Source organism: Hydractinia symbiolongicarpus, chromosome 10, assembly GCF_029227915.1.
Source record: "Hydractinia symbiolongicarpus strain clone_291-10 chromosome 10, HSymV2.1, whole genome shotgun sequence".
Taxonomy (NCBI): Eukaryota; Metazoa; Cnidaria; class Hydrozoa; order Anthoathecata; family Hydractiniidae; genus Hydractinia; species Hydractinia symbiolongicarpus.
This window is the reverse complement of record NC_079884.1, coordinates 3,642,338-3,665,600: the sequence shown is the minus strand read 5'-3', so window position 1 is coordinate 3,665,600 and position 23,263 is coordinate 3,642,338. Positions and strand designations below refer to the sequence as shown.

General features: G+C 33.1%; 3 protein-coding genes across 3 annotated transcripts; 2 read left to right on the top strand and 1 right to left on the bottom strand.

Moving 5' to 3' along the window:
* The first annotated feature begins 523 nt into the window (after positions 1 to 523).
* On the top strand, positions 524 to 9,653 carry LOC130613264 (endoplasmic reticulum mannosyl-oligosaccharide 1,2-alpha-mannosidase-like). Its single transcript, XM_057434606.1, has 7 exons — positions 524 to 694; positions 4,673 to 5,536; positions 6,142 to 6,330; positions 6,531 to 6,718; positions 7,188 to 7,311; positions 7,447 to 7,641; positions 8,078 to 9,653. Exons 1-7 carry the CDS (start codon positions 593 to 595, stop codon positions 8,414 to 8,416), a joined length of 2,001 nt encoding a protein of 666 aa, XP_057290589.1. The 5' UTR covers positions 524 to 592; the 3' UTR covers positions 8,417 to 9,653.
* A 690-nt stretch (positions 9,654 to 10,343) lies between these two features.
* LOC130613262 (organic anion transporter 3-like) lies at positions 10,344 to 20,491 on the top strand. Its single transcript, XM_057434604.1, has 11 exons — positions 10,344 to 10,463; positions 11,323 to 11,469; positions 12,965 to 13,148; positions 14,063 to 14,293; positions 16,151 to 16,347; positions 16,473 to 16,697; positions 17,306 to 17,440; positions 17,521 to 17,612; positions 19,050 to 19,161; positions 19,487 to 19,559; positions 19,768 to 20,491. The coding sequence occupies exons 1-11, from the start codon at positions 10,450 to 10,452 to the stop codon at positions 19,942 to 19,944; spliced, it is 1,587 nt and encodes a 528-aa protein (XP_057290587.1). The 5' UTR covers positions 10,344 to 10,449; the 3' UTR covers positions 19,945 to 20,491.
* LOC130613263 (GTP-binding protein Di-Ras2-like) lies at positions 20,129 to 21,580 on the bottom strand. The gene has a single exon (XM_057434605.1). It carries the CDS (start codon positions 21,056 to 21,058, stop codon positions 20,438 to 20,440), a length of 621 nt encoding a protein of 206 aa, XP_057290588.1. The 5' UTR covers positions 21,059 to 21,580; the 3' UTR covers positions 20,129 to 20,437.
* Between the last annotated feature and the right edge of the window lie 1,683 nt (positions 21,581 to 23,263).

The following is a 23,263-nucleotide window of genomic DNA, read 5'->3' as shown; positions in this document are numbered from 1 at the left end:
TTCTATTTCTCCTTAAAAACTTTAAAAGTTTTTCAGTTTCTTCTTCTAGTGTTGATAAATCGGAGATTTTACATCCCACCGTAAACCTGGAATGTCAAATTTAAATACAATTTGCCATTCCTTTTTCAAGAGGCACTTTTTATGTTTATGAATTTTGATGTGTTCTTTATGAAAGATAAAAGTGTAACTATTATTATATTTAGCTATCATCTTTATTATTTTCCAGTCTTTGTTCTTGTTTATCATTTTCTGCTTCCTGTTTTTAACCTGAAATTTGACTCTATTTTATTTCGTGCAATAAACTGAATGTGCTGGGTTAGAGAAATATTTGTCTGGAAGCTGTGTCAGTTAGCATGCAAGTAAGATAGTGTGTTTGGTCTTAAGTTGTCATAGTAACCCTGAAGTGTAATGTTTAAAAATTTGTATTTGTTACATTTTCAAATTCTCGTTTATTTGTATAAAAGAACTTTTTGTTTGTGTGACAGTTTAAACTTTAACTTTTAGTGCCTAAATGATCTGTATATTTCAAATTATTGCTGTTTTAGCAAGATAATAAATTGTTACTAATATGGAAAATCTATTCCTGTAAATCATGAAGTCTGGTCAGTTGGACCATTCTATAGTTTCGCTTGGTATTGATCCGTCTCGTTACTATGATAACGATAAAGGTATTAGGAGCAAATCGTTTTATCGGGTAAGACATTTAATTATATTATTTTGAGTTTGTTTTTGTGCTGAGTCAATGAGAACTATAACTGTTGTTATTTTTGCCAGCATTTGATAGTTACAGGGGTTATAATTTTTTGATGCAACTTTCTAAACTAAAGTTAAAAACATGTGATGTTTCGATTCACAAAAATAATTTTTTAATTTTTTTGCAGCAGAAAAAGGTTTAGTTGACAGGAACGCTATGTTACACTCACAATGTGATAACAATACTCAAACAAAGTAACATTTCCCTAAAAAGAACTGTTGTTTACTTGCAGCACTAAAATTCTTGTTGTTCCCTTTTGATGTGTCATTCCGTTTTTTGTCAATTTAATTTCCAAAGAAAAGTCCAAAACACTATGCAAAGAAATGCTTTAATTTTACCAGAACGCCCATTTTAACCCCTTTTATAGTGGTCCATGATTTGATACTATGTATTTTGCACTTAAAGAGTTCTACTACTTGCTTTTTTACTTTGGATATATTTGGAATGATAAAGAAGCTGCTCGAATTATTACTTATATAGTTACAGTGTTTTACTAAGTTTACCGGAAAACTAAATTCACTTGTGAAAATGTTACTTGATTGCACTATTATTTAACTCCTTATTATTACTTTATATACTTAGTGTTTTACTAAGTTTACTGGAAATTTAAATTCACTTGTAAAAATATTATTGATTGCTTGATATTGATTGCACTATTATTTAACTCCTGGTTTCCAGCCACAGCTTGTTGCTGGTTGAAAATAATGATAAAAGATGTCAGCAATTTTTGGGACCACTACTATCTTTATAATCTCTAACTCATAATCACTATCTCTATATTTATTTATACCTGTCATCTCTGTGTTTAATATGCTAGCCCAATTACTACCTCTGTCTGTCTGTCTGTTTGTCTGTCTGTCTGTCTGTCTGTCTGTCTGTCTACAGATGGTAGCTGCGCATAGACTTTTGTGGGTTTTTTTGACAGGTGAATTTCTGTAAATTTTTCCACATGCTGAACGAGTGGTCTATAATATCCAACGATGGTAGCTTTACGGCAAATTCTTGTGGACTTTCTATTTAGAACAAAAAAAAAGCTTTAGTAAATAACTTAAGTCCTACATTTTGAGTCATGTGAACATCACTTGTCATTCCTTAAATTTCCTTTAATGTCTTTAGTCAGGGTAAAATCTTAATTATTGCATCGCAGACACACCTTAATGTGTGATCCCTAAAATAGTAGAACTGGTCCATTTTGTGTTTTCCTATAGAAGCTAACTACTTTAATATATTGTCTTGTAGTAGTAAAATTTTAAAAAAGAAAAAGAATTGCAAACTGTAACTTCAATAAAATTTGACTTGCAACTCGGTATCATACCTTACTAGTCGGTGGCCCGTAAAAAAATACAGCGGGTTCACCTGTTCTTTTTATAACCTTATTGCGTGCGTCTCGCTACTTGTGGTACCATTTTGCGTGACAGACAGACGTGCATGGGTATTAAAATATAGGTTACACCAGCTTAATAAAATTTAACTGAAAGTTTTTATTATAAACATCCTGACTTTAGCTATTTTGTGAGACACCGGTACACCATTTTTGACACAATATCACTTATGTGCCAAAATCTTTTAAACAAATTCTTTTAATAAGTCATAAGGTTTGGTAAAATTTGCACCAGATTCCAGACTGAGTTTGGATTGTGCTTTTATTAAAGGGAGGTGTCGGAATATTTAACCTAATTTAAGCCGAAAAGAGACGGTTAAAAGGATTATTTGGTTAATAATAATTTTATTTTTTTCCGAAAAACTCACCCCTGTCCTTTAAAAACAGCAATAATAAATTCAAAACTAGCTAATATATTACTTGTTTTTTGCTAGTATCACCACCCTGGTAAGAAAGCCAACATTTTTGTACATTTGCATGATTTTACTCTTGATTTTCATGAAATGCCTACAATGCATAAATTAGCCAATTGTTTTTTCCTAATCTTTTGTGTGTTAGCCAATTTACAGAGATATAAAAAGTCCACATTCTGTATAGCAAAACAACTCTCTATGCACCAAGTAATCCAAATCCAGTATGCAAAGGGTGACATGGATCTCCTGTTTGCACCAAGTTGAAATGTTTAGGAATAGAAGTTGTTTAATATTTTTGTAAAAAACAAAAATTATTCATGTCTAAAAACCCTTTCTCAAGAATGTCTTTGAGTCATATTACTTATTAAAAAGTAGACATAGTTGGGTTATAGCATGCAAACATAGGTCGCCAGTTTCATTAAATTGCAGGGTTGAGTGTTGAAACCAAATAGGTTTTCTTGTCAGTAACGTCATTTCCTCCTAAAATTTTAGCAATGGTGTTTATATGTATTTTAGTGCTTTCTCAAAAAAGATTTGATGAAAAAAATTATTAAATCTTCTAAAAATGTCCTAAAATTATGAAGTTTTAAATTTGTGGCCAGCCTGCCAGCAATTGTATTACTAGTATTATTCAGCTACATTATTTCACACAGTTTTATTAAACTTATGTTTTACACAAAAAGAGTGGAAGGCATATAAAAGTGTTGTAACTTAGAGAAGTTTCACAGAGCAGAATTATTTGCAGGATTATGGCCTTGTTTATGACATATGGAAGTTTTTTTTCTTTTGATTTGTTTTGTCTACAGGTTTGATTTATATTAATAGAGGGAAAAAAATTTTGATGAGACGAAAATGTATCCTTTTTATGAAAAAGCTGCAAAAGTGTCAGGGAAATTTGTTGTTCGAACATGTCTGAGTTCTATCTTAAAAACTATCATTTGGCTAGTTGGGTTAAATAGTTCACTTAAACTATCCTAGTAGTTCTAGTAAATCTGGCTGTAACGTGTTTTTGATTTTACTGCTTAAAGGGGCTACGGAACGTCTGTTGGTTTTCGACTTTAGTAACTTACGCGAAAGTCGAGCTGATGGCAGTGAAAAACAAAAATGGCTATTTTTCCGGCATGTGTGTAATTTACAGACTCGAGCATATAGATATATCTAGAATATATATATTCTCCAGCCTTGGTCATGTTTTCATCCAGAATAAGTCTTGCTGAAATATTTCTTTGTAATATACTTTTCGAAAAAAAAATTGAACCAGCGAGCAAAGTGCGCTGGTCTGTTCATTGCGCAAAACGCGTTTGCCGGATTTTTAATACCGAATGCGAGCATTTAACCAGTTCGGATTCCGCCCCCCCCCTGACGGTTTGTTTTAATAACTCCTGATTGCTTTCTTATATGGCTATGATACGTACTAAGTTTTAACATTTATCTATTAGACACCTGCATGCTAAATTTTTAGGTCCCATACCTTTCAGAGGCTTTGATATTGGCCATTACTCGAAACTACCCCTAAAATCTCTATGAAATCCTTATAATGGGGAAAATATAAAAACTCCTGTTAGGATTATCCTTAGAACTTGAAACTTGCAACACAACTTTGTTTCATCAAGAAGAATCATTTTGAATAATTTTGACACGTGACTAATCCGATTTCCCGATTTTGTCGGATTTTACCCGAAAGTCGGAAAAAAACGGATTTTCGGACAATTTTTGGCAATTTTTTATTCGATCCATGTGAAAACCGGAAGATATGTTAAAAAAATTTTATTTAGCTTTCAGAAACTTCAAACAGAATGTAAAAATTCGTTCTAGAACAAAAGTAATTATATTTTAAGCAGATAGTGGCATTTTTAACAATTTTCAAGCTTCTGATGACGTCACAGAAAATGTGCTGATGCAAGCAAAAATTTATTGCCGCCATTTTGTTCCTTTTATGACGTAGTATAAGTGTGCCAAGTTTGATTCAATTTGAACAATCCTATGAAAAGTTATTGAGGGGGGGGGGCGGACCCGGTCATAGTATGTTCGAGAAACCTCGGACCAAATAGGTTTAAACTATAGAACGTTACAGCAATAGTTTTGTCAGGACTTATGTATATATCTTTTGTCTTTTGCTTATAGAAGTGGAGAGGCTTAACATCTCAACAGAAATGCGTATGGATTTTGTTAATGTTCTCACTGCTCTCACTGTTTTATGTATTCGCGCACAAAACTAGAGTTTCTGTAGGATCTATTCATGGAACGTTTGAACATGTCCCTCACCCTTTAAATAATCCACGACATAAAAAACTAGATAAAAAAAGATATATTGAAAAAATACATAGAGAACTAGACGAAAAAATTCGTCCTTTGAAACGTGGCCCACCCAAACTTCGGGGTGGTCTCGTCAAGTCCTCCACAGAAGATACTCATAACGTAGATAAACACAGACAGAATGTTAATAATAAGCCTGGGAAATTAGATTTGTATGTAAAGGATCTTGAAAAAAATAACGCAGTCAGGATACCAGAAGATGGCATGCGTAAACTTGCACCAAAAGATGACCCAAAGAAATTAGATCATGTTGATAATAAAAGCGCTGAAGCAAAAAATGACAAAATAGAAGATGCAAATGGAAAAAGCAAAGACTATGCTCGTTTTCCTGAGAATATTCCAATGACTGCAAGACAGTTGGGAGTAGTAGAGACATGCAAGCATGCTTGGTTGGGGTACAGAAAATTTGCATGGGGTCATGATGAACTTGCACCAATAGCTAGATCACACCATGAATGGTTCATGCTTGGGCTGACCATTGTTGATTCTTTAGACACCTTGTGGTTAATGAATATGAAGAAGGAATATAAAGAAGCCAGAGATTGGGTAGAGAACGAGTTGTCCTTCTCCAAGCCAGTTACAGTGAATTTATTTGAAACTACAATTCGTATATTAGGCGGATTATTGAGTATTTATCATATGACTGCGGATAAGATGTTCCTTGAGAAAGCTGTAAGTTGGTTTTACTTTGTGTTTTTAATTTTCTGTTAATATTTATGCTGCATGCGCTAACATAGGTAAGCCGGTCTGCACTTTCAGTGTTTTTTACAGTGTGATAATTTCAGAAGGTGAGTAAGTATTTTTTTCATATGACCTGAATGTCAATAAAAATTCTTTTGTTCTTGTTAAAATTTACCTCTTACTTAATTATAAGGTGTTATTTTTAGCCGACCAATATGCGTTTACGTTGATAATAAGGAAAAAGGATCTTCAGCACCCAATTTCTGTGAAATGTACTTTGTTTTGCATTATGTTGACATAAATTTAGGGAATTTATTTTCGCGTTTTCTTGTTCTTTAGCAGTTTGTCATTTTTAAAAGTGTGTTGTGATTATTCTTTCTATTCTAAAAAAACTGCGGAACATTAAAATTGAACATTTTGTGTTTATAGTTCCACTGCAGTATATCTTTCTATAAAATCTGAATCATTAGTTATGCGTTCTTTCTACTGTCATAAAGTTATTGACTACAGCTCGTCATGTTGAGGTTTTCTGTTATATTCTGGAAATGCTATGAAATATTTTACCTATAACCTCGACTTCTAAAATTCTACTACAGGCTGATCTTGGTGAGCGACTGTTGGGTGCTTTCAACTCACGTTCGAAAATTCCTTACTCCGATGTCTTGCTACGTGACAAAGTAGGCAAGCCTCCTTCATGGAGTCCAGATAGCTCTCTATCGGAAGTGACTACTATTCAGCTTGAATTCAAAGATTTATCATATGCTTTAAACAACCCTGCGTACAAGGTAAGTTTTAAGAGGTTATTATTTTTTTGTCCAGTGCTACTACACCGTGTTTGATAATGATATTCACTGTCGCTTTCATCCCCCCTCCTTCCCGTGTGGTCGAAGTTTAGTGGTAGTGTAGATTTTTCAAAACCATCCTACAGGTCTGGAAATATTGTTACCGTTCATTTATATTTATATTTTTTATTTATTATTATCAGTCGGCTGCGGACAATATTATGCTTCATATATTCTCACTTCAAAGAAACGCAGGCTTAGCACCAATATATATAAACGCTGACTCAGGAGAGTTCCGTCCTGGTTCTCACATTACGTTTGGAGCACGGGGTGATAGTTATTACGAATATTTGCTCAAACAGTGGATCCAAACTGGCAAGACTGATGAAGTGTAAGCAGTACCTTATGTTGTTTTTATATTATCCCTAAATTTCAAGCAGAATATTAATTTTTGTTTTCACAGAGACAACCTTAAAAATCAATTTACAAACTATTGACTTCACTTTGAACCACGTGAGATTCTTTCGTAGAAATGTAAGCAGCTGTCAAAAGCGAAGTTCCAAGGAGATGCTATTTGCGCGCGATGTTTGCAGGGTATTATGTTGTCGAAAGCCTGTCATATTAGCGCAAATAAGGCCACTTCTCATGAAAAACTGCACACTAGCCTCACTGATGCATATTGTACTAGATGGTCAATTATTTCTTTAACTGAAGATTTTGAGCAGGGGGAAATTTAACGTTTGAGTCACACTAAAGTCGGAATGCGACTACCGGATATTGTACTATCAGTGTACTAAAAAGACAATTAATTGGTATTTATTTAATACTTGTTTTTTTGTTTTTTGTTGTTGTTAATGCAGAATGAAAAAAGAATATTTAACAGCAATGGAGGGGATGAAAAAACTACTGGTGAGAAAAACAAAAACGACTGGATTAACGTTCGTTGGTGAACTGCTAGCTGGAAGAAATTTTAGTCCCAAAATGGTAAAGTGTTTCACGAATATTTTATTTTTATTATGACAACAATTGCAAAGTAATTCGAAATAACGTTATAAGTCATTTTACTGTAATATACCTATTTTTGTATTCGTAGTTTTATTGGTGCAAATTTCTATTTAGGACCATTTAGTGTGTTTTCTTCCGGGAACACTTGCTCTTGGTCACTATCATGGTCTGCCAGCTTGGCATATGGAGCTTGCCAAAGAATTGACGGAAACTTGCTATCAGATGTATGCAAGAATGGAGACAGGTTTAAGTCCTGAAATAGTATATTTTAATACTGAAGAAGGTGCTGCTGTCGATCTATATGTCAAGGTTAGTTAGCCTAAAGAGGATACTGGTTAAATTTAACCTTGGTTGCAAAAGATAAATCTACACTTTGATTTTTAGAAAAAAGCTTGGATTATTTTTTAATTTTAATTTTGCCAATGAATAAAAAAAATAAAAAAATAAATAAATAAGAATAAAAACAACGGAAAGTAAAATGATATAAAACTAAAAGAAATATTTTTTTGAATTTTTATAAGATTTATTCCAAATTTAAAATGTTTCGACAACTTCAACTACATTCACCATCAAAGGCTGGGTCATGTAACGCCCACTCTAATTGATTTTACTTTTCATTTGTTCATCTGTGATCTCATAGACAAAAGTTACGCCCATTGCAAAAATTAGCGGCATTAAGAATCGATGTTGGAAGGGGCGTATTTATTCGACACGCGCCCTATTTTTTTGTTGTATTTGCTTTCAGCCTTTGGATGCACATAACTTGCTTCGACCAGAGACTGTTGAATCGTTACATATTATGTATCAAATTACCAAAGACAAGAAATATCAAGAATACGGCTGGAAAATTTTACAAGCCTTCAATAAACATTGTAAAGTGCCGTCCGGCGGTTACGTCAGTTTGAATGACGTCAGAAACAGTGCAAATCCCAGGCCAGGAGGAGCGAGAGACAAGATGGAGAGCTTCTTTTTAGGAGAGACGTTGAAGTATTTATATTTACTTTTCAGTGACGTTGATGTTATTCCTCTTGATAAATATGTGTTTAATACTGAAGCACACCCTTTACCAGTATTTAAACATTAATTTCTTACTTATTCATTTTATGCAATTTTGTAGATTTACTAGACTGTTTGTTATTGACTTTGTTCAGTTAGATTCTGCAAAATAACCAATTTTAATTAACTTTTACAAAAATTGTGTACAATCATCGCATCAGTTCAACCTCAATTATGGTTAATCTTTTTCAGCATGAAATATTGCAATGTTTATTATGAAAAAAAATAATGACTTTTTAATATGCTATATGTTCGAGTTGCTACAACTTCTAAAAAATCTGCAATTTGCGGAAATTTTTTAAAATATAAAAAAAAAACATTATTCAAACCTGAATTTCTTATGTCTCTTGTATTAAAATTAATTTTTTGTTAATCCGTTTGTTTTTCTCATTAACTCACGTGATTAAAAACTTTGTTTTAGGGATGTCAAACTTATTCTTTTCCTCAAAAATTGTTGTTGTAATTATGTTTGATCTAATCATAATTATCCAAAACATTCTAAAAGTAGGCTTAAAGTCTCAAAAATAGCCTGGAATATATAAAGAAAATGTCCTAAAAAGATGAAAAAAGAGTTCTGGTATTTGTAGCAAACTTGATGCACCGAAAATACTCGATTAAACTCCGGAGCTTATTTGTCAGAAAATATTTTTGAAGATGTGACTTATTAGACGGGGGACTTAATAAATTGACAACAATTTTTTTAATATCACACATTCAGCAAACAATCACAGGGCTTAGTTAAAAGATGATGGCCCATGAAAAAATTAAGGGAGTGTTTGTAGAAAATCTTTTGCTACTTTTTCTTGCTTTTGCATATTACAAAAAAAGGTTATCTCGTTTTCTTTTGTACACCTAGCAACTGTGACGTCATATAAAGAAACTATTAACATATGAAAAGACATTTCTTTTATTTGCCAACGTTTTTAAATTATTGCTTTTAAAGGGTCAACTTTTGAGGTTTGTACTAAGTTTTGAAATTCTAATAAAACCGAAAACATGTTTTTATTAATTAGTTTTGTTAAAAATAAAAACCCTTTGTAATATATCCTAATTAAAGGGTAATTTAAAGTAAAAGGGTAAAGCCATAATCCCGACCTAACGAGTTTTAGCTGTGTTTTGATGCTCGTATAATTTATTTATTTACTTTTTATAACCACATTTTTTAGAGGTCGTGTCAATTTTAGTGGCATCAAAATATTGTTTTTTTTTCTTTAGATGTTTATTTATTTGGTTATTTGAATATAATAAATACTCAAATATTAGAATTATGTCTTTTTTATGATTCACTCTTTGAGTTGATCATGTACGCTGTAATTGGTTATGAAGAATTCATTTTTATGATTATTGTGTTGCTATTGGTATCGTTAATAATGCATTGCGGGGTATGTTTAGATAGGATGGAATTTACACTGGAAGGGTAGAAATTTGTCAGCATACAGTTTTCTCTTGTTTTGTGTGCACTTGATTTTGCTGTCTTTATGAAAACATTTTTTATGTAACCTCATTTTTTGGCCAGGTCTTAGATTGCCTAAAGTTCCTTCAATTGATTAATTTTTATAAAAATAGTGAATTTTGCGTTTCTCCAAAGCACACTGAAATGCGGGTCCATGCAACTGGAAAGGTTACTATGGTAAAGCAAAAGTTCAGGATGTTAAAGCGTGAGATTTGGCAAAAGGATGTGGTCTAGCAACCGGGCTGCTTATAAAACTTTATAACTCGTACGACAAAAGTGAGCAAAAACATTATGGTCAAAAAACGTGTTACATTAGCGCGCCAAAGTTTAACGGACGAAGAATCCGGTGTAATCGAGAATACGTAAACATGGTTTTTATCCCCTTACTGCAATCTTTTTCTTAACGCCAGTATGGTTAAAAAAGAAAAAAGTTGGCCAATAATTAATCACGAGGCTCTTAAGTACAGTGTAATTAGTTAACAAATATTTTAATCACCTAAATTTACACACGTACACATGTTTGGGAATAACTCGAACGTTTCATACTTTAGTAGAAAAACTTTTTGCAGACTTCTACCGTCGCATTGTTGTATGAAGAACAGGCCAGTATGCTTTTGGAAAGGTACCGTGTAGTCATTAGTTTTAATGGTGAAATAAACTGCAAGTAATTTTACATGCAGGCGAGATATTTGTTGCCACAGTCACTATCTGCTGTTGTTGTTGTAGACAATATTTGATATTCATTCCACTAATTCCTAATTTGCAGAACATATTTTGTTTGCATGGCAATGCTAATATTTACTTTGATGTAGACCAAAATATTGATATAAAAAAACTTTTTTACAAAAAAACTTTCACGTATAAAATAAAATAGCATCTCGCTTTATTAAAATGTCAACAAACTGGTTTCTATTTGCGCATTTTATGTTAATAAGAGTGGTTTCTATAATCAATGCAGCGTAAGATTGTATTTCCAGCTTAAAATTTTGCCCTAGCATGAGTAATTGTTACATTTTTTTTTGTCTATGTATTATTTAAAATGGAAATACTTATATAACCCCTTCCCTGATCTTCTTTCAACTCGTTACTAATAATTCAAGACAGTGACAAGGAGCCCTGGGTGCGAGGTTGGTTAGTAACGGCGCGAAGTCAGAAAAACCACAAGCATTTGTTAAAATCTTGTTGTGTAACGTTTTGTCTGTAATGTTAAGATATGTTTTTAATAATGGGGGTCGCTTTGTGTCTGCTTAGATAATACTTATTTAATTTCTTGATTGACCTTTTTAACAGTCTTTCATCACCATAGAGCTTTGTTAAACAATTTAGTGAGACACATCGTTTGGTATTTTATTATCTCGCCTAAATATAATTGCATTCAAAATATTTAATTTTGTTATTTGCATATCGAGAAGACTTTTAATCTGTAGTGCTAGCTAGCAAAGGTTGGATGTGCTCTTAAGAAGTTCTTGTGTTTTGTGTAGCAAAATGGAAGTTGCAGAGCTGTTAGCCCAGTTGGGTGATCCTGGGTTGTATCAAATCCTATTGTATATTTGTTTGTTTGTATGCAACTCCACTGTCTCGATGAACCATCTTATTATGGCAATATATGGATACACACCAAAACACAGGTATGTATTCCTTCACAATTTTTTTTATCAACACGTTTACACGTTTTTTTATAAGTGTTTTTTTTTTGTTTTTGTTTGTAAGAATATTCGTTTCAATCAACATGTATATTCTTAATTTTCGGACAAAATCATCCTGATCTATTTTTAGCATATTTTTAGCACATTTAAGATTGAGTGATCTGAGAATGCAAACTGGTGTGAAAATCACCCTTATGGGGCTGTTGTTCAAACAGCCTAATTTAACTGACTGACACAACTAGATTTAGTGGGGGAAATCACTTCAAATGAAATTTGTTATTTTTTGGTTACGTTTCATTAGAGCTCAAGCGAAATATCAAACTTTTTGTCTAATTTTATCTCGAATATTCTTATAAAGTATATTCCTAGATTTTGATTCTGCTTTTCGCTATGCATACCAAGTTAGTTTCCAATGCTAAAATTGGCATTTATAAACATCTCGCTAGATAATTAGGCTTTTATTAAAATATTTTAGTAAATATATTACTAAAAAATTTACTAATCCAGAACATTCTGGGTTGCAAATAATTTTTTTTCCTAGAAAGGTATTTTAAAAAATAACTCTAAAACTAAAATTAATTTGTTTTCTTAATTTCAAATGTAAAGTGACGCAGATTAACAGATTAGAACGGTTCTGTTACTTATGTGTAAGCAAATAACGATTTAAAAGAATTTAAAGTTTCTTGTAGAAATAAATAAAAAAATTATTTTCAGGATTTTACGAAAAAAAAAGTGTCCAGCTAGTTCGATGATTCTTTTTTAAATTGTAAATATTTCACATACGATAATACACGGTTCGATAATTCGGGAAAACTAACACTCCATCGCAGCTTATTTTGCGATCGGAGGAGGTAAACATCACACTTTTATAAGAGTTTATTAAGGAGAAAACACGTTTTTTCGTGCAAACTTTTCTTGCCGCGTTTTGTTTTTAATGAAAAGTACACATAAGTTGTATCTTATTATTATCAACTTTTCCTGAATATTTGAAAGAAATTGATTCAACGGAAGTTAAAAAACTGGAGAAAACACGCTTTCATCTCTAACAAACTCTCATAAAAACACGATTTTTACCTCCGGTATTGTAAAACGATGGAGAGCCGTAGGAACGCATGTACAATTGAATTATCGTAAAGGTGTATTAAATAGCCGTCAGACCGTTAAATCTTTTGAATCCCGTGAATACCCGATCGTTGTCTTATAAAAATATATCTTGAAATATGAATTACATTGAATTACAACCTCGTTTCCAGGACATTTTGCCTTGTTGATGAAGTTTTCCGTAATAACTCCGGAAGCGCCTAGGGCCGAGGTTGATTGAATTCCTAATTTTTTTTTTTAAGAAAGTAATACTTTTTTTTGTCTTTTGTGTTGGTATGTTAAAATATACAGAGTAAAAAATTTAAAAAACCTAAAAAATTGTTGAAAAATACCACAAGTTCCCGTAAAAAGCGTTAAAGATTTTCTTTCTTTATAGCTGTACAATTCCTGACGGTATGCTGAAAAACAACAGTATTCCTACTGAAATTAAAGATGGAAAAACCTCGTTTGAAAAGTGCAAAGCGTTTTTGAGTTTCAATGCTACACTTGGAAGCAAAATGGATTGTCCGAACGGATGGACATTTGATATCAGTGGAAAGGAATCATCAATCGTGGATGAGGTAAAGTTGATTTTCAAACATTGACAACTGACTTTGTGACTATCGTAAATTGTGAAGGAACCTTTAATTTGTTTCTTTCTTGTCAACTCATAACGCAGTTAACATATTTATAAGCATTTATGAAAACTCTTTCCTAACCATTCTGTTCTTAACACGATTTTTTAAAAGAAACCACTCCATAAGAATTACTCGTCTAACAAAATATTAAAAGACATTTACTTAGTTGATGAATCATTTCTTACCTCCAAATACTCAATTTATTGGAATGGCATTCAGGTATCATTACCTGGGGTAATAAGATATTAGGCAAGTATGGAGTAGGTTTTCCTTACACACGAAAGACTACTTAAAACATTTACGATTTTAACGAAACAGACATCTTTAATAAATAAAAAAAAAAAGGAAAGAAGAAAGGAAATTTGTTTGTAACATGATGTCAAGTTTCTACAACCTTGGACAAAAATATTTGTGAACAGATTTAAAAATTCGTCCTTAAAAGTACTTGGAAAAACGCATATTTAACGTAAATACATTTTTGGCTTGTGAAAGTTGACCTGACAACGCCCTCAACTGACCTTCGGTTTTATGGTTAATTAATGCCTTTACAAGCCCTAATGTGGGATGCTTTAAAATTCCACATGTCAAAATGATTTTTCAAAAGTTTCTTATTTAGCCTACGTACCTGAAAAAATTGAACTTCTATGTCCTATTTCTTTCTTCAAGGTCCTACCAGCTGCAAAAGTTTTCGTCAGTGTTTTTTTTTAAGAATTACCCCAAAAAAACTTCTCCAGATAATTTTTTGTTCAAGATTGTAGTTGTAAACTTGCTTAGACAATAATGTCCTTATAGAGAACTCAACATATCGACAGGTAACTCGATTTTTACCCTATTGTCAGACATTACTTTTCTTTTAGTGGTCTCTTGTGTGTGACGAAAAATATAAAGTCAGTGCGGCCACGACAATTTATTTTGCCGGTGTCATGATTGGTGGTGCTATTTTCGGACAGTTATCCGATAAGTTCGGGCGGAAACCCGTGTTGTTGGTTTGTTTGTATGGACACATCCTACTTGGTCTTGGAGTACATTTCGCTTCTTCATACGATGCATTTGTAGCTATCCGATTTTTTCTCGGATTTCTTGTACAGGTAAATGATTATATTTATTAGTTGACATTTCACATATGGAACACATCGTGAAGTAAAAAATGATCGAAGGGTTTAAATATCGGAATATCAACATATAAAAAATGTTCAAGATGATTTTGAGATCTTTGTGATACACGCTTTAAATATATTTAAGAAATATCTTATGAGCAATACAATACAGATGAGAATTACACAGTGGGCTAGTCAGCCCTTAGATAAAATTTCAACTTTGACCCTTGAATTGTACAATCTTGGTCAACATATGTCAAAACGGGACAGCTATTTTCGGAGTCCGCCGCCACAAGTAATTACATAGGCTCTATTATATTCACTCCCTCTCAACTTGTCACAGAGCACACTTTTTATGTCAATTATTTGGTCAAATCTAAACTTTAAAATGACTTCAGCGTGACCATTTCCCCAAATTTTCTTCCCGGACGTGGATTATTACGTTGTGCTGGATTGTTAGATGCGTCTAGCTAATTTTTGACGCTATCTCTTTGGCGTACTTGTGTTTAAAAGTAGCGATTTTGCATCTCGCCGATAACATATTAGTGGCCATTCGAAGCTTTTGTCGTACAAAAATGACGAACAACTGGCTTTGACATTAATTCTATCTGAGTATATATGTCGACACACATTCACAAAATGGAAAACAAATTCAAGAGATAACATTTTAAAGTCTAAAATGATAAATAATAAAAAACGCTTCAAGCCCTGGGATCGTGGTTGCAAAAGACGCTTGATGATAACATGATTTTTTTTTCGACCTGCTCCCGCAGTCCCTGCGACATCGGGGAACTATCAGCCCTCTTCCTTTTTTTGCTGAAAAATGACTAGGTGTTTATGACTGAATAACACAGGATTTGAAACAAAATGCTCAAAATGCTATTTGATATATTTCACCCTTTTGCACCTCACCAACGTTCAAACCCCTGATGCGAAATCGTGCTTTCATAATTAAAGCTATTGTAAAAAAAATCAGAAATGAGACAATATCTTCCACATCTTTCTTTAAATGCACGTACATTTTGCACTGGTCATAACGCTTTGAACTTGATTGCTATACAGTAGCTAGCTGCTAAAGTGTCGAATTTGATATTGACGTGAAAGATCAGTCAGATACCTTTGTTAAACCGCAACTGCGAGGACTAGCTAATCGCAAGAAGCTTGCGTTGCCATCAGGATTTCGTTGCTTTCAAAAAATTTACTCAAAATGTAAAATGTTAGACCCGTGCTAGCTCTTAAATTTTGTGCATCATCTGTAGAAACGTGATTTCCTTCCATGAATGGCAAAAATATCAAAAAACCATTTCATCAGCACATTTACATGACTTTGTGAAAATATCATTGGGTGAATCAACAATATTATGTGCTTAGTGCAACCCCCGTCACAGGACTTGTGATATTTTTTTTATTTAGATGGTCCGTAGAACATTTTTCCTCGATTGCTCATTATCTTCAGCCTGTTCTGGTTCAATCAGCTGCGTTTCCGTTTGTTTACACTTTAAATAAAATAGCCGTAGTTGACACCAAATTTTGGGAGGTGCAGGGCAGGCGAATTTGAGATTTTAATGTTTGGCTAAAAATGTATCCTTTCACAAGCTTCTTTTATAATAATAATCGACAAAATATCATTTGGGACGCTACAGACCTAAATAAGATATATGCTAGTCGGTGGACCGTGGATAATAAATCCACGGGTTCGCCCGTTCTTTAAATACCTCATTTCGTATGTCTCGCTACTAGAGCTACCATTTTGCGCAGAAACAGAATACGGCTATTATTATAGAGAGACTAAAGACTAAAAATTATACATTTTAGTTGTTATTTTATTCGTGTGTTTTCGTCATATAGGGTATACAGACGTCGTCATACGTTCTGTTGGTGGAAATGACGGTTGTTAAATATCGGCCGATATGTGCAGGCATCTTTGAGGTGTGCTGGGCTGTTGGTAACTTATGGATGACTTCACTAGCCTGGGCAATTCAAGATTGGAGGAAGATTCAGTTGGCGTTGTGTTTACCGAGTCTAATCACGCTGTTTTACATCATGTAAGTTGTAAACAAAAAAAAAAAAATTCAAGATATTTTTAAAGGGACGTTTGCTTATGTTTCTCTTTTTTGAATCTATATTTAGAAAACAGATTTATATTTTTTCTTGTTTGTTTATTTTACAGTTTTGTTCCTGAATCAATACGTTGGTTGGTGAATCAAGGCAAAAATGAGCAAGCAGAGTATCACGCTAGGAGAATAGCACGGTTCAACAAAAAAGAACTACCAAACGAGTTGAACCTTTACGCAGGCTCGAAAGCGGTTAAAAAAGATGGCAGAAATTATTCCTTTCACGATCTTTTCATAAACAAAGAAATACGAAAGAGGACTATGCTTATGGGCTATATTTGGTATGTTAATACTGTTACTAAAAAATTTGCGGCGAATATGTTTACGACATTTTACGGCGACCCGTTTAGCATGATTTTATTATTGTACCCAGGGTAATTTGTTGGTATTCTGGATATCAAGCAGGAAAAAGGTCCACTTTAGAATACGTATTATTGGTATTTTTTAGCCTTATTTAATGCAATTTAATAATAGTCCTAAATTTGAAGTTCATTTTTAGTCTAAAGAAATTTTGAAATTTAAAAATTTTTGTTTAGTAGATTTCAGCCATAGTAGCGCCTTGTGGCTGAGTAAAAAACAAAATTCAAATTAAATATTAACCTTACCCCTGAAACGATTGTACCTCGATTGAAAACGGTTTAAATCATTGCTATGAAACCTTATCCACAAAGCTGTTTTGGTCTTTTACTTTGGGATAGAAACGTAAAAAAGCTTGGTTATGAGATTTCTTCTTATGGTATTAAACAGTACATTCGAAAAGCCTTTTGTATGTGAGCTGAAGAATGCAAATTCAATCCTTCCAGAAAAAAATTTTATACAAATAAGTAATTACAGTAACTTTGTTTACTATTTCTTAGTTCCAAGTAATTTAAATAATACTTTTTCTTAGGCTAGCTTCTTCTGTCGGCTACTACGGATTGATTTTGACTACTGGTGGACTTGCCGGAAACCGATATGCAAATTATTTTGTCAGTGCGTCTGTAGAAGTAATAGCGTTTATATCCGTCATATTTATTTTGAAATAGTAAGATTTTTTCTTTTTTCTCTGTACCATCCATTTAGCATTAAAGGATTACGTAGTTATTCTTTGTTCTCTCATTTTAGCTTAACTCGTCGCAGACCTTTGATGCTGTATTATATCTTAGGAGGTGTGACCTGTATCATAGCGGGAACGATCAAGAAAAGCGACAATATAGGTATACACATTAAAATCCCTAAATTAGTTTGTTCGAAATTAAAAAGGGATCACAAAGCCTTTCGCCAGTCGAATTTGTGTAAAAATCAGTCTCTAGGGACTTCTTATTGTCACGGAGAAAAGCCAGAAAAAAAACGTAAGCACCCTCTCGATTAAATCCCCCTCTTTCAAGTCTTTCAATAAAAGCCCCTTTTACCTGGGCGACAATATAGGTAAGGACGTTTATTGGAAAGATACCTTTCCAATTAACGCCCTTTTTACACCTCTTCGAATTAGGTGCCTGTCTGAAAATCGAAAAATGTAGTAAACGCCCTAGGCTTTTGGATCATGACTGTTAAAATTCTTAAGAGTTATTAATAAATCTGTTCCCAGGGTACTTTGTCTCTTCAAAAGAAAGGCAATACGCCTTGAAAAAGAGATTGACAATTCTGTTATTAGAAAGGAAGTCTTCGACTGATTATAATTTTTGCAGAGACTTTGCAGTAAAATAATATTGCTTAAAGCCTCGTAATTTTGCATAAAAATATCAATTCAATTATCAAGTCAATTAATGATATAGATCAGACTACTTGTAAATCTGTTGCAACGAAAATGCGTCACCAGGACGTGGCGAGCATTTATTTGAAAAAAATTTTAGCGTAAACTAAAACATTTAGCACAGCTATCAATGGCCACTGAGAAGCGATTTTCTTCTTTAGAGAAGCTACATGCCCTTTTTCAAGTTCCACCCCAGCACCTTTTATCAAAAAGCGCAGCGCGTGAATTCTAATTACGTTTAAAATTTTCAGGATTAAAGCCTTAAAATGTGCTTTAAATTTGCTTATTTTTATCCGCCCGTACTTCTCAAATTTAAAGTCAATGTACAAAATGTAAATATTGTATATCGCTCTAACCTCAATCCCAGGACCTGTTGCATTGACGGAGGAGACAAACAGACCTTTCGTCAGACCTACAAAAAAGGCAGCGCCAATGAGACAAGCCATGGGGACGAGGTTGATATCGCTCGCGAAAATAAAAAAATGCCTCAATTTGGTACACACGTTTTTTTTAACGTTATATTATTTACATAAAAAACTGCTCATAAACAACCTCGTTCCCAGAGGTTTTTAAAGTTTTCACATAAGTTCTAAAAAGGGGACAAGGTTGGTATGTATCGTTTTAGTAATGGAAAAATAATTGTTCTAAAATAGTTGTTTCTCTGTAACCCTAAGCTCACATTCTATTCTGATACTCTATGAAGGAATTTAAGCCTTCCTATAGGTTCCTATTTTTAGCGTCAACGTTTTTTCTTAGCTAGGCTCTTTTAAAAAGAAAAGCGTATATCCAATATGTATTAATAAGAGAGGATGAGTCTTTTATCCTTTTTATATCGCAGTCTCAAAAATGAGATCATAACGATGAGTATACCACTATAATTTTCCCCTCCCTTTATTTTCAGATAACAACGAAGACATTGCTACCGTTTTTGCCGTCATTGGCAAATTTTTTCTGTCAGCTGGATTTTCTACTATTTTTCTTTTCACTGTTGAGCTCTTCCCCACTGTGGTTCGGTAAGTGTTTTTTAATCTGTGAAGTTTCCCCTGCATGACGTTATGTTATAAATTGTTATGGCCTCACCAGACAACGTGGTATTAATTCAATTAGGGGAAATTTAAAAAGGAAATTTGATATTCTCCAGGCATTGTTCAAAATTTTTTCACTGCTGTAGAAAAATATAAACGTGGAAGTGACATCACCGTGACAGTCTTACATTGGATATATCTTTTAATTTAATATCAAATTCTAAAAGCGAGTAATTCTTTCTACTTTTTTACCTAACGTAAACATTAATTAATTAAAACAGCATAGAAACGAGGTTTATTTCTTTAACCATAGTACGTTAGGCATGGGATCATGTGTATTTTGGGCTCGAGTTGGCGGTATGATTGCTCCGCAAATTTTACTAATTGTAAGTAATTATTTTACTTACTTATTGATTATAAAATACCACACTCATACCCAGGGCTCTTCAACGCGTATGATGTTTTGATGTATCCAGAGCCCTGAGGACGAGGTTGTTCGTAATCCTGGATAGACGATGATTAAAATATCCTTGGAAACGAGGTGAAAGTACTGGTTATCTTTTTTTAAATTATTATTACCTTGACCTTTTTTAGGGCGATTATACATTCGATGAGCTACCATATTTAATTTTTGGTGGTTTAGCCCTACTTGCGGCTGTCGCAACATATTTTGTACCGGAAACCCGAGGCCAACACCTGCCAGAAACTATTGAAGAGTTTAACAAAGATTTCGATTGTGAAAACGGAAATACACATGATTCGAAATTGTAGAACACTATTGGTTTCTTTGGGTGGTATATTAAACTACACGCATATTAACCAGGCGAACTAATGTTATCCTTCAGGGGTTTACTGCCTGAAAAGTAACAGCATTTAAGGAAGGGGCTGCCAGCCCTTACCCCAATCCTACTCCCTGGCTGTCCCGGCCTGTTTTATATATACACATGAAATTCAAAGACAAATATATAAAAACTTACAAAATTCTAATACTTTTTTTTCTTAACTTAAACAAATTTTCTACCATTTATGCTGGATTTTTCTAGTCTTACGTTAATTTTGCTAAATTTATAAATTTTCTGCACGAGTGGGCATCTTTGTTGTAGCGACTTACCATACATGTAGCATATAGAATTGCGGTGATGTCAGAAAATATGTTGTAAAAATATATATCTTTGTATTAATAAACCACTTCGCTATGTATTTACATCACCATTATAAAAATATATCATTTACATAATTTACATTATATGTACCTAATTAAACATTAATTCTTCGTGTGACCATGCAATATAGACTGAACAGATCTAGCAAACCTCGATTTGACATTTTTTATGATCGATTTTTTTTGTCGGACATGGTAAGGTCCATGCGCTATTTCGTAATCTTCATATATTCTCCGTAATAATTTTTCGGCGTCGTCGTGAAGAGCTGACATTTCGATGTACGACTTATTCAGTTGACACATTATATAGTTTTCTAGGTTTTCCTCACAAGGTAATTTTCGGTTAGAAATTTTGTCTTTTTTATTTCCAACGAAAATTACCGGCAGCGTTTGTTCTGTGCAGCTATTACACAGGATATTCATTGCGTGTTCAAACGAACCAAGTTCTTCAAGTGAAAAAACAATCACTATAATGTCTGTATGTTCCATGGTTAATTTGTCCATGGCCGGAAAACAAAAATTTCCTGATGTATCATTGATTTCCAAAAATACACTTGCCTCTCCGATTTCGACAATTTCTTCATAATAATCAAAAATAGTTGGTTTGCAAACATCTATCTCTTCTTTACCAATTAAACGGCGCGCGATAACACTTTTTCCGACTCCGGTTCCACCCATAAGTGTCACCCGTAATTTTTTATTACAACATTTGCCTCGTGTCATGTTCCATCTGTAAATGAATTTGTCTGAACAGCTGTCGTTCTTATATAGTTGTTTATCTGATAAAACAATTTTCCCGGAAAAAATCTTCTTTATACTTCCCTGTATCGTTTTAAACAGCTCGAAAAAGCATCTACAATGAAGGGATATTACCGAAACTACTGATAATCTGAATCGTTTGCAATAGAACCCTATCCAAAACTATGGATGTGTTTTTATTTTTAAAATAATACTCTAATATAAACTTTCCTCGCACAAACAAAGAATGAAGACGACATTTACTCATGTCCGTCTCGTTATGACCGATAAATGTCTCTACTTACTCTACTATATTTGAAAAAAATTAAAATAACACAGCCAACTAATGAAAAAAAACACGATAAAATAAATATGCGACCTGTCTGGTAAGGGTAAAAAGGGAATAAAAAAAACAAACCTATAGGTCTGGCTTTTATTTTGCGGCCGTGAAAACAAAAACAAAAGTCCTCCTTCGTAGCTGATTTAGATACACCAATTACATTTACTTATTTGTCAAATATTTTTTTCTAGGTGAGTTCCCAAAGAGCTTTATGAACTTCCCAGTTTTATTTAGTGATTCAGAGAGACGCTTAGCAATGAAAACGGCGAATTTTCCCTTTCTTCCTAATATTAAGCAGTGTATTGTCACAAATAAAAATATTTCCCTGACTTCTTCTTGACCATCCAAAAGAATTTATGCCATTCGGGTAACTTCCTTACAAGAAACAGAGTAAACCCCTCAGTGTCAAGAATAAAATATTCCCTGACTGATGTATATCTTTCAATATTTGCCTCCGATTTTTCCAAAAAATGATGATTATTTTAGTTTTTCAGGCTTTGCTGCATCAAATTTTTACAGTCTCTCATTGACTGCGATAATTTAAAAAGTTTATTCATTATTATCATTTGTAATTTGTTTCAGTGAAGCAAGTTTAAAACAGTAAATTTTTAATCAAACAAACGAAAAATTCTTAACCAGCTCGGTAAACAACAATTTTTATCATAAAAATTTACGGTAACCAAATAAAAAAATAAGTCTGCATAAGTCAAAAGTTTGTAGCGTGCAGTTTTTTTAGTCGAAATTTTAAAGCGTGAAGCTTTACTATCATCCAAAATTGATAAATCAAAGAAAAAAAAAGAAACCTTAAGCCAATTTTTTTCATTTATTTATTTATCAATGTGAAATGAAAGGAATAACTTTAATCGGATTGGCTGGGTTAAAATTAGTCGATTAATCTTGTAGGAATTGTCTTGTAAGATTTATCGACTATCAATATTAGGTTAATTTTGTAAGACTTATGAAACAACATTAAGATCAATCTTAACCTTGTTTAACATAAAAACTTTTCTTCAGCGTGTAAACAGAATAGAGTTATCACCACCGTACATCCTCGATTAAGCGCCCCTCTTGAATAAGCGCTCACCCTTTTTGTATTTTTTTATAATCTCCCTTCTAAATAAGCGCCCAGGGACGGTTATTGGAATATTAGAGTCAAAGGGGGCCTCAATTAGAATATTTTGGAAAGCATAAATTTTTTTATTTGCTATTATTTTATTGAGATAGAGGAAATTTAACCGTAAACTTACACATTTTCGCTTAGAGCATGTTACTTATACCTGTTCATATATATCTTCTGTTTTTATTCTGTACGACCGGAAGTTTCCTAAAAACCAAGCTTTAACACAAAAATGAGATTTTTTTTGATAAGCACCCACCGTAAGTTGAAATTTTAAATTAACGCCTGGGGCGTTTAAACGAGCATTTACAATGTTTAGCATTTAGCGAGAAAAAGGTGGGTCGAATTAAAAGCGGCAAATTTAAATTTCCAATTTCCGGGCAATATTTAATTGTGAAACTGACGATTAAAATATTTCTGATTAGCATTTTTTCTACAAATTCTCCCAACAATCGACGTAAATCTTTTAAATAAAATATGGTACACTAACCTAATAATCACGTCAGTGTTTTTCATTCACACCATCATCGGGCTTTCTTATGTTTAATCCGTCTTCCCCGATTTTCACAACTCTTATCCGATATACCTTCAGTAAGAAATTTTAGCAGGGAAAAATTATTGCGGAATTAATTTGTCAGGAATTTATTTGTCAAGAATTTATTTTTGATATTTTTGCCCACATTTGTAGAAATAAATCCTGCAAAATTGTACCTTTTACGTTCGGCGAAAGTAA